Source organism: Physeter macrocephalus, chromosome 13 (genome assembly GCF_002837175.3).
Source record: "Physeter macrocephalus isolate SW-GA chromosome 13, ASM283717v5, whole genome shotgun sequence".
Taxonomy (NCBI): domain Eukaryota; kingdom Metazoa; phylum Chordata; class Mammalia; order Artiodactyla; family Physeteridae; genus Physeter; species Physeter macrocephalus.
The window spans coordinates 82,451,768-82,462,669 of NC_041226.1; the positions used below are offsets into that span (position 1 = coordinate 82,451,768).

Below are 10,902 nucleotides of genomic sequence, written 5' to 3' on the forward strand. Positions count from 1 at the left end.
ACCTCCCGCCCCCCCGCCTCCCTGCAGCCCTGCCCGGTCCAGCCTCAGGATTCCCGCCTCCCTCGCAGCCCCAGAGGGTCCCTGAGCTCAGCTGCCCCCTCCCAGCGGCCCACCTGGGGCTCTCCCTCGCTGCGGCCCTCACCCCCACCCCGTCTGTCCTTGCAGCTCACGCCCTCCACCTGACGAGCCCCGCCCACCGGGGCCTCTGGTCCCCGGTCCCTTGGTCCGGGCTGTCGGAGCCTGGCCTCACCGACTGGTCTCTGTCCCCCTTGACCGTGAGCCTCGGGGTGGGGGTGGTGTCACGCGGGCACTTGCTCCTCCCCCGGCCCAGCTCCTTCCTCATCCTCTCCTCGGGCCCCACCTCTGCCCCATCTTGCCTCCCAGCCCGGGACCCCCTGGCTCCGGGAGGAAAAGCGGCAGCTGGAAGGGGGTCCCCGCCTCCCTGGGAACGCGCCCGCTCCCGCGGGGCCCACCTGGGCCTGGCGCTGCCCCCTCCTCATCCCCACAGCACTTGCTCCTCCCCCGGCCCAGCTCCTTCCTCATCCTCTCCTCGGGCCCCACCTCTGCCCCATCCTGTCTCCCAGCCCAGGACCCGGCCCCCTGGCCCCCTGGTTCCCAGAGGAAAAGCGGCAGCTGGAAGGGGGTCCCCGCCTCCTCCCTGGGAACGCGCCTGCTCCCGCGGGGCCCACCTGGGCCTGGCGCTGCCCCCTCCCCCACTCAGTGACACCCCAGCGGTCCCCCCACGCCCCATCCACTTTTCATTCCTTGTCACTCCCATCAGCGCACAACACCTGGCTCCTCCCCGACTGCCAACGCCCACACCCCCAGGTCTTTGCTTTCCTCAGTCACCATCTCTACCAGTCCCTCCCCAACACCTGCAGAGCCGCACCTGCCAAGGTCACAGTGACCTCCACACAGCCTGCCCCTGGACAGCACGTCAGCAGTGGTGATGGGCACTGAGGCCCACCCAGGGCCGACCGTGTCGAGTCTTTTGGCCCCGAGCGCAGCCAGGCCCAGGCCTCACCATCCACAGCTGCTGTCCGGGACGGGGCTGGGCATCCAGGCTGTGGCCACGGAGAAAGGCGCCAGGAAAGCGCTCGCCAGCCTGCACTGCAACCCACCCTGGCACGCACAGAAACAGCTCACCTGCTGGATTTACCGAAACGCCTTTTATTTACAAAAGTGAAGGTCCCACCATGAGCAACAGCAGACGGGCGCCTGGCCGAGCTCACTGCTCTGAGGGTGAACCGAGGCCGCAGGGGAGCCTGGGCTCTCCTCCCCCACGTGCTGCACCGGCCTGTCAACAGGGGAGGAGCTCCTTGGAGAGCTGGGCTCCTCCTGCAGACCCCCGCCCCCAGCAAACTCCACAACTGGGGCGCCAACCCTGCCCTCTTCCCCTCAGGCCTCGACCCTGCCCCCCGCCCCTTGGAAAACAGGTGTCCTGTTCCTAATCCCAACTACTGCCTCTCTCCCTGACAGCGGTGGAAACCCACACCCACACGCCAGGAGGAACAAGCAAGCAGCTTTCCATGGCGTGGGAGTGCGAGGGGCCAGGCGGGGGGCGCAGCAGACCTGGAGCAGGCCTGTGCTCCAGGGAGCCGGCCGGGGGGCCACAAGCAGCAGGGACACGGGTCCCATTCACGCAGGAGGCACACACCTCCCAGGACCAAGTTCCAGGGGAGACAGGTGCAGAGCACCGTCCCCACAGGACGGTCCCCGGGGTCTCGGCTCAGCCCACCCCCAGTCCCAGGAACAGTCAGTCCACCTCCAGGAGAGACGGGCTCCTGCTCTCACAGGCACAGGGGAGCCTCTTCCCCTGGCCGACCAGGGCCAAGTCCCCACTGGGGGCCCTGCCCACCCCTGAGCAGCCCCAGGCGCAGCCTCAGAGTCCAGCCGGGGCGGGCACGGTGGGGAGGGGCAGCTCCAGGGCTGGGGTCTCTGTGGCCTGGGCCGGGCTGGGCTTCCTACGGTCCAGCTGCTCCAGCTTCTCTCCAAGCTGGGAATACAGCTCCTTCACCGCCTCTCCACTCTGGGGGGAAGCGCGTGCACACAGGTTGCTCCCCCTCCCCTTCCCTCCCCCCCGCCCCCAGGGCTGGCCAGCCAGCCAGCCAGCCAGCCAGAGGCTTCGGGCAGGGTGGGGTGGGGCGGGGCGGGGGAGGGCACCCACCTGGCCTGTGGGCTCCAGCGCCTTCTGCAGGGCCTCCAGCTTGGACGGGGCCACCCGGTGGTGCAGGTGGAGGAGGAGCCGCAGCACATGCCGCTGCACGTTCTCCTTTCTGGAAGAGACCACGCTGGGCTGCAGGCGGCTGCAGAGCTGCCCTCCCACCCCCTTCCCAGCTGTGCCCGGCGCCCCCGACCGAGATGTGGACGGAGAGGACGGGCACCTCGGGGAGGCGGTGAGGAGAAAGCCGTCGAAGAGGCTGCTGCAGAAGTCCTCCAGGGCAAACTCGTCCGCCAGCAGCGCCAGGTTGCCCGTGAGCAGGTGCAGGAAGATGTCCCCGAACGCCAGATCGCTGAAGGTCTCCACTGCAAGCACAGCAGGCGTCGCCCAGCTCGCCCGACACCCACCTCCCCGACCCGGGCCTGAGGGCCAGAACCTGGGCCTGGACGGGAGAAGCAGACAGTGGGGGCGGGGCTCCAGGGCAAGGGTGGGGAGGGGACGAGAGCCCGGCACGGGTGGCTCTGCCCAGTGGCCAAGGGGCTCAGGATGAAGTGGACTCCAGCAGAGGGAAAGCTGAGCGGGACGGTAGTTGAGAGGAGACACAGAAGTGCCGAGGGCCGGCCCGGCAGGTCTACCAGATCACGGGCTCTAGGGGAGAGAGAACGGAGCAAATGGGCCTTCTTTTTTTGAAGCCACGGCAGTCAAACCTCAGGAGAGAGAGATGGCGAGAGGAGCTACCAACCGATCACCAGCAACACCGCCGAGCGCACGCGGGCAGGTACAGCAGCTGAGACAGAACGCCGACGCGACCCCAGCCACCGAGCCCCTAACGCGGCGGGAGACGCAACCCCACCGGACGCGCCCGGGGTGCGCTCCCGCTGCACAGCTGACCAGGGGCTCGGCTGGCCTCGCGGCCGGTTTACAGGACACTCGGGCGGGCACACGGTCCCTGCACCAGGGGATGCTGCCGGCAAAGTCCCAACCGGGGAACAAACGCCCTGGTTCCCCCAGCAAACCCAACGTAGCCCTACAGACCCCAGGACCTGAGAGGCAGCCGGAGAGCCAGGTGAAGGGAGGCCCTTGTTTGACTCCGGACTTGAACGGACCATCCGCACAAAAACGTTGTGACAACTGGGGCAACGCGGCCACCGTCGGGACCTGGACCCCAACCAACCACGTGCCAAGGTCGTGGTTTGGGGTTTTTTTTTGCGGTACGCGGGCCTCTCACTGCTGTGGTCCCTCCCGTTGCGGAGCACAGGCTCCGGAAGCGCAGGCTCAGCGGCCACGGCTCACGGGCCCAGCCGCTCCGCGGCACGTGGGATCTTCCCGGACTGGGGCACGAACCCGCGTCCCCTGCACCGGCAGGCGGACTCCCAACCACTGCGCCACCAGGGAAGCCCCAAGGTCGTGGTTTTTAAGAGTCTGTCTCCTGCAGAGACACCTGCTGCATCGTGCCAAGCTAGTCTCTGCCGGGTTTCTGTTCAGACCGCCGAGCGGATGGGGCGGCAGCCGCACGCGAACCCCCACGCAGGTGGGCAACGGGCACTGGCTTTCACGATCCTGTGCTCTCTACTTGGGTTTCATCAAAAACTCCCACCAAAAAAAAGTTTAAAAATAATTTTTAAAACCAACGTCCTTTCTTACTAGAACCTACTAGTTACACCAAAGAACGAGATCGCTCTTCCTGAACGTGACTAAGACCTGAACCCCAGCTCCCCCGGGGTCAGCTCGTGGCTGGGAGACACTGACGCTCCCGCCTCACAGAACGTCCTGTGTCTACAGACACGATTAAACAAGAAAAATACAGTAGTTCAAAAGGCAGTAGAAAGAATGAGCCAAGTCCAAGTTCCTCAGGACTGTGCCCTGGAAGCCCCCGCAACAGACAGACAAGCTGTCGCCCCTGAGAGCGCCACATGCTGAGATCCAGGAGCCTGTGAACGCGCCACCCGAGTGGTACCGGGCCCCGAGACGGAAGATGGTCCTGCACGCCCCGGTGGGCCCACGGTGATCCCGGGTCCTTACAAGAGGCAGGCGGGAGGGAAGAGTCAAAGCCAGAGACAAGAGGACGAGAGAAGCCGGACGGATGAACTGTGAAGGGGCCAGGAGCCAAGGACGCGGCTCCTGGAAGCTGGAGGAGACAAGAAGGGGCTTCTCCCTGGAGCCCCAGGAGGAGCCAGCCCTGCCCACACCTGACTTTAGCCCTGGGAGACTCACTGCAGACTTCTGACCCCCAGAACCGTAAGAATAAGTTCCTGTTGATCGGTTAGGTGGTGGCTGGGTAGAAACTAATACCCACGATGGGCCGCTTCCTCCACGTGGAAAAGTCAGGAAAGAGCACGCACCACCGTCAGACAGTGAAGCGTGAGATCCTCCCTCAATGCCTCAGACGGGACCGGGCCAGCAGAGGCCCCGGGGCTGTCGCGCGGTGGGCCGGCCGGGCGCTCCCTTACCCTTGAAGGGGTCCACTCAGATCCCTCCCTCGCCTTCCTGGCTTGCACCCTGCACCCCAGGCAGCGCAAGGCTCCCGGGGGGAGCGGCCTCTTCACCACCGCGGAGGGGGGGCTCTCGCAGTGGTCTGAGGACTTGAGGGACCCCACACCTCTCGGCCCTTCGGAAAAGTTTAAGGTGGCTCTTCGCAGACGGGGGCTGTGGCGAGAGCCGAGGGCGTCTGTGAGAGGACACGGCCGAGCCCCGCCGCCCACGCGACTCACCGAGCCCCGGGAGCAGGCGCAGGAGCGCGTTCTTGTTCCTCTGCTTGGCGATGTGCAGCACGTAGTAGAGCCCCACCTCGCAGGCCATGCGCTGCTCCTGCAGGAACCTGCACCCGAGCACCGTCAGCCCCGGGGGGCCCAGGGGCAAGGCCCTCCCGCCCGGCGCCCGCAGCCCGTACTTGGTGAAACTCTCTGGCAGCGTGCTCGGGTACGCGACCGGGGCCTTCTCCTCGGCCGGGAGCTTCTGATCCACGTTGAAGGTGTGGTCGTCCACCACGAAGGACATGAGCGTGGGCAGGAACCTGGTGACCAGCTCCACCTCCTGGGGCAGGGGCCCGAGAGCTGGCCTGCACCGTCCCTGCCCCTCGGCCCCCTTCCTCCGTCCATCCTCCCGGACGTGGGCCTGGGGCCCGTCCTCCCCCGCACCTCCCCAAACCCCACCCCACAGCCCCTTGCGAAGGCAGCGGGAAGGAGCCCGCCTGACCCTGTTACCATCCTGGGTTCCTTGAAGACCTGGCTGTCGATCATGTCCCACGCGCCCTGGCCCAGCGCCAGCAGCCGGAGCAGGAGCAGGAGATCCGGGCTGTCCTGTGGGGGGGGACACGGGCCTCGGCCGTGCTCACCTGCGCCTCCCGCCGGCCGCTCCCCCCGGGTCGCTCTCCGCGGGGCCGGCTTGGAGCCGGGTGCCAGGGGTCCACACCCACATGTCCCCCAGAAGGCAGCAGGCGGCCAGCCAGGTGCACTCACCCTGGGCAGCAGCTCCTGGCCCACCAGCTCCTGCAGGTGCCTGACGGTGCTCAGCGACAAGGTGTTGATGGCGAAGGGATCACACAGGATCATGGACAGGTCCCTGTGAGAACGTGCCCGCGGCGTCAGCGAGGGACGCTCCCAGCCCGCCAAGCCACTGACCCGAGGAGATGGCCCTTCCGCATGGACAAAGCCCACCCCGCTCAGGACCGCTTTCCAAAAGCTTGTGGTTCGTAACTTGCCCTCAACTTACTTAACACACTGAAGAATCAAATAGTTTTTTAAAGAATTAGGGTCCAATCCTGGTTGAGAACCTGACCCAGACTCCAGAAATTCAATCCGGTTCCCACAGAGACAGATCCAGGAGCAAGGAGCTGAGACAAGAGGCCCAGCCGGGAGCCCACCCAGAGAGGGCCCTGCCGGGAGCCAGATCCCACCGCCTCCGGGCGTGGCGGGCCTCTCAGCTCACAGGCAGGCCCCACGTGGCTGCAGACACCAGAGTCCCAGCCCGGGCGTCCGGCTCGCCTGGGACGGTGACGGCCTCACCCCAGCAGCCGAGCCCCTCCGCCATGGGCACGGGCGCCAACCCATCCTCCTAAAACGTACTGGAAGAGACACCCGCTCCCAACTGCCGCCACAGCACACTCGTCGGGACGCCGTGGACAGGAGCGGGCACAAGGCCGACCCTCACCCCAGGACCTGCTCCTGCCCCTTCTTCACTCCGTCAAGGAAGCCCTGCAGCTCCCGGGCCCTCTTGCTGTCCACGAACCGCTCCCGGATGCAAGCGTCCAGGCACCATGTGAACTGCGGGGAGGAGGCGGGGTCAGGACTCGGCCAGACACCGCGGCCTCCAGGCAGCGCCCACCGCTGCCTGGGCTTTCTCGATCCTTGGCTGAACATCGGGACCCCCCCGCCCCTCGAGTCGCCGAGGCGTGGCTTGCCCCCAGGAATGGGACAGCACGAAGGAAACAGGCCCAAGTGCCCACATCCCCACAGGCCAGGTGGTGCAAGCAAGAGACAAAATGGGTGTTTTGTTCTGAAATGGGCCCCTCCAGGGCCCCCACTGTGCGGGGGGGCAGTGCAGGCTGAGAGTGTGACGCTGCGAAGCCCCTGGGAAGGGACGCTGTCTGGGGCTGCACGGCACCTATGCCAGGACAAGGGCGGTGCAGAAAGCCCTGTTCCTGAACACAGAGCTCGCCAGTGAGCAGCCCCCGAGGGCTCTGGGGCAGGGGAGGGCCAGAGGCCCCGGAAAGACCGGAGGGGGCGGGGCGCAGCTGGCTCTAGGTCAGGCGTCCAGGGGACATCACGGTTCGCCAGCCGGGTGGGCGGAGGTGGTCCAGGGGCTAGGGCGGAGCACACGTGCCTGGACCGCCACATCCAAGGGGAAGGGAAAGAGAAGCCGACGGGGAGGGCAGCGAGGGTGGGGCAGGTGCCCACCTTGTGGCAGGGGTCCACGGAGCAGATGTCGCCGACGTCCAGGTCGTGCAGGGACATGAGCAGCTCAGCACGCAGCGTGCAGTAGTGCACGTTGCGGGTGCGCAGGAAGAGCGTGCGCAGGAACTGCAGGACCATGTCGTACAGCTTCACGTTGCGGCCCACCATCCGGGTCAGCCTCTGCACCACCTGCCGGGACACCGGGCTGGCCTTGCGCACCCCGCGACCCTGTGGGGCTAAGCTTTCTCTCTCGCAAAACATCGACTTGTGCCGGGTGGCGACGTTTCTTGTCTTTAAGGAAGCGAACCCATCAGGCCCTGCGGCTCCTCTGAGAGGCCGTCAGCCCGGGTCCCAGACTCCACCAGAGTCGGCGGGCGGGGCAGCCGGTGGCATGGGGGACTTGGGCCCAGATGAGGATGTGTGGCACCGCCACGCTGTGTCTGCTCATGGCCCCGCTGCAGCCACTCCCCTCCCGCCTTCTCCCGGCGGCCGCCACCCCCGCCCCGCGCCCTGCCCCTACTGGGGAGGCTCCTGCCAAGGCGGCAGCCAACAGGAGGGGGCCCCACTTGGGGCACATGGCCGTAAGGATGCACAGGGCCACCTGGGGTGACAGACACCAAGGCAGCCCAACGGGCTGCATGCAGCGAGTGCGGAGGTCAGCAGGGACGGCGGCCCACCTCAGGGCCCCTGCCGAGGACCCACCAGCAGGCCTTGGTACCCCGACAGGTGGGGCAGGCATAGAGCATCACCCGAGTCTCGGCACCGACGTACCGGCACCTCTAACACGGAGACAGGCGCGCACTCCAGCCTGACCACGGCCTGGCCTGCTGGGCACAGAACCACAGCCCTAAGGCCCAACCCACCCGAGGACGGCGGGGCAACGTGTCACCTGCCACCGCGCTCTCCCTTTACTCTGGCAGGACTCCAAGGTGGAACCTTGGCCTGGAGGGGAGAGTGAAGAAGCGGCAGGACCACGGCCCAAGGCCAGGCTCCCCCAAAACAAAGGGGAGGCAACGCAGGCAGGGCTCTGACACACACGGCGGCCTGTCCAGGAAGCGGTGCTGCGAGCACCGGCCCGACATCTGAGAGAAAACGTTAGGTGAGGCCCTACCTCAGGCCACACACAGAAAACCCCAGGTGAGAAGGCTGGCGGTAAAAGAACACAGCGAAACGTTTGGCCTCTTACCATCACCTCCCTCCCAGGTTGAGGGGTCGTCCTGGAAGCAGGCCAGGGACCCCCACCTCACCAGGAAAGGTCAAAGTGTCCACGGTGGCCTCCAGCCCTGCCCCCCTGCATTGCTCTGCGCCGCCGCAGCCGCCCCCCCACCCCCACCCCGTCTCCACAGCCCTCCTCTACCCCCGGAGCTCTCAGGGACCGAAATGTCACATCTACTGCATAGGGTCTGCCCCACACGAGCCTGCAGTAACCCAGGCAGGTGCCCCAGTACCCCAGGGGTCACTGAAGGGTCCAGGAGCCAGGGCAGTAAGTCAGCACCCAAAAAGCATTTGTTGAAGCAAAGAATGAATCAAACACAGAAACAGAGGAAAACTCCCAAGGTTGAAAGAAGACACAGAGAGCCTAGCTGAAGAGGCCGGCCAAGGTGCCGCGCTCAAAGTACGTAGAAAAGACCAAACAGACCCACACCCAGGCGCAGCGCCGCAATGCCCCTTGCCAGCCCCACATCCAAGCCCAGCCTTCTAGAAGCAGACAAGCCGGGCTTCACGGGGGGCGGCCCTGCACACATCCCCACCCCGCCTCACCTCGCCCTGGCGCCTGGTCTTGGGGGAAGGGCTGAAGAAGTTGTGCAGGACGGAGAGCTCCGTGCTAAAGAGCGCGCTCTCCTTTTCCACGATGTACTGTTTCAGCAGCGGGGAGACCTCGTCGCCAAAGAGCGCCTGGTTGTCCTGCCAGATCTGCCGCTTCACCTCCACGGCGCAGGCCCGGTACAGCTCCTTGTCGGCCATCACCAGCTTCAGCTTCTTCTCAGGAACCTACATGACCCCAGAGGCCACCTGTGAGCAGCACCTGTGCCCAGGGGTCTCCCTCAAGACAAGCCAACAGGCCTCAGCCCCCCACAGCAGAGGCCACATCCAGCCCAGCCCCAACTGACAGGGGCACCTGTGACTGGCCCCCCAGGCTCTGACGGGGCAGGAGCCGTGCTGCCCACAAACAGCTTTTTCCCAGAAAGGGCGCCACGCTCCAGAGCTTGTGCCAAGCTTTGGTCAATGCGCGGCTCGGCTCAGGGAGAAGCCAGCGTGGGAAACATGCTCCAGAGCTGCCATTCCTGAGGCAGGCAGCTCAGGAAACCTCCCCAGGGCAAGCTGGCCCTGCGGCGGTTACCTTGGGCAAGTGTTTCATGACGCACATCACCACTGGCTGCAGAGATGGCATCTTCACCAGAGAAAAGCTCTTCTCCAGAAGGTCCTCGAGCTTCTTGTACCTGGAAAGACTCTCAGCACTAAGGGAGCAGCCCAGGACCAAGTCGGAAGCAGCTCCCTGCCTGTCCCCAGACCGGTGCGTGATGTGCACAGGCGGCCCCTTTTGCAGTAGGGATGTGTGGCCACCGGGGCACATTCAGTTCCCGGGCTGGGGAAGGGGCTGCCCATCTCACCGCCCACTTGCCTCTCCTCGGCCTTCCCCTCTGTGGCAATGGCTGACACGCGCTCCAGCAGCTTGTCCCGAAGCTCATCAAACACTGACTGGTGGAATTCCAGTCGGGGCGTCCCATGCAGGTCCAAGAAGGGCAAGGCCGACTGCAGAGAGGGCAGCAGCACGCCATTTTCTGTCTAAAGAAGCAAAGCTCGATTTGACTCTTCGGGCGACAAGAGAAACCTCAGCCACAGCCCCGTCTGGCCAGGCACTCCGGATGCCCGGAGTACACAGGGAAGCAAGGACAAGGATGTTCCCAGCCGCGCTGGCTGTTAACTGCAAAAATTGGAAACCACTCAGACGTCCGTCGACGTAGTCCCAACTCAGGACACTTGGTTCCTCCATCCCGGGGAACAGACGCAGCGATCGGAAGGGAGAGAAATCTGCCCGCTTTCCCACGCGACCTCGCCCCCCGCCGGACTCACACCCAGACGCTCGGCCTCTCCACCCGGCCCCTCCACCCGGCTGCACCTGGAACTGCTCGATGGCTTTGAGCGGCTCGGTGCAGTTGGTCAGCGTCTCCTTCAAGTCCTCGCCGTTGGCCACGCCCAGGTCCTGCAGCCCCGCGAACATGGCCGAGGCCCCGACCCCAACCCGGCTCGGCGCCCCATCTCCTCCGCGCTCCCCGGGCACCGCCGCGCTCGCCGCAGGCCCCGCAGCTGTCCGCTCGCCCGGGCCTCGGGGGCCGCCCGAGCTCCGCTCCCCGGCGCCCTCCAGCTCGGCCAGATTCCGCCCGCAGCGCGGCTCCCCTCGGACCGCAGCCGCCCACTTCCGCCCCGCACAGGAGTCGGATCAGCCCGCCAACCAGCTTCCCGGAAACGCCGCCGCCGCCCCGCAGAGGTTCCCGGGAACTGCGCCGCGGCCCGCGCCTGGCGGAGACGCAGCGCGAAGGCGGTGCCAGGACGACGCACAGGGCGTCGAGGAAGCCCCGCCCCTCCCATCCGGGCCCCGCCCCTCCCATCCGGGCCCCGCCCCTCCCATCCGGGCCCCGCCCTCCTGCGCGACCCCGCCCAGCCTCGCGGCGCGTGCAGCCGTTTGCAGGCAAAGGAGAGCGTGGTTGGCGCGGAGGGAGGGCGGAGTGCTGCGAAGCGTCTGGGGGAGGGGGCACCGGAGGAGGGGGATGGAGCACAGGGGTCGGGGTGCCGCGGCATGCTTCATGAGATTGAGAGCTGATATTTTAGCCAAGAGCGTTGTAATAA

At 66.3% G+C, this 10,902-nt stretch overlaps 1 protein-coding gene across 2 annotated transcripts in view; it reads right to left on the reverse strand.

Moving 5' to 3' along the window:
* The window catches only part of NELFB (negative elongation factor complex member B), a 14,876-nt gene extending 4,279 nt beyond the window's left edge, over positions 1-10,597 (reverse strand). Inside the window, exons 1-12 of one of the 2 annotated variants that reach the window (XM_055089556.1) lie at positions 10,175-10,597; positions 9,677-9,840; positions 9,395-9,494; positions 8,815-9,045; positions 7,057-7,344; positions 6,311-6,423; positions 5,620-5,722; positions 5,365-5,460; positions 5,052-5,194; positions 4,873-4,979; positions 2,385-2,603; positions 2,168-2,276 (exon numbers count right to left, since the gene is read on the reverse strand). In XM_055089556.1, coding sequence (XP_054945531.1) covers positions 2,168-2,276; positions 2,385-2,603; positions 4,873-4,979; positions 5,052-5,194; positions 5,365-5,460; positions 5,620-5,722; positions 6,311-6,423; positions 7,057-7,344; positions 8,815-9,045; positions 9,395-9,494; positions 9,677-9,840; positions 10,175-10,276 — 1,775 coding nt within the window. In that variant the 5' untranslated portion in view covers positions 10,277-10,597. The remainder of the gene's footprint in view (positions 1-2,167; positions 2,277-2,384; positions 2,604-4,872; positions 4,980-5,051; positions 5,195-5,364; positions 5,461-5,619; positions 5,723-6,310; positions 6,424-7,056; positions 7,345-8,814; positions 9,046-9,394; positions 9,495-9,676; positions 9,841-10,174) is intronic. The other variant, XM_055089557.1, reaches the window with a different exon arrangement.
* Positions 10,598-10,902: the final 305 nt, after the last annotated feature.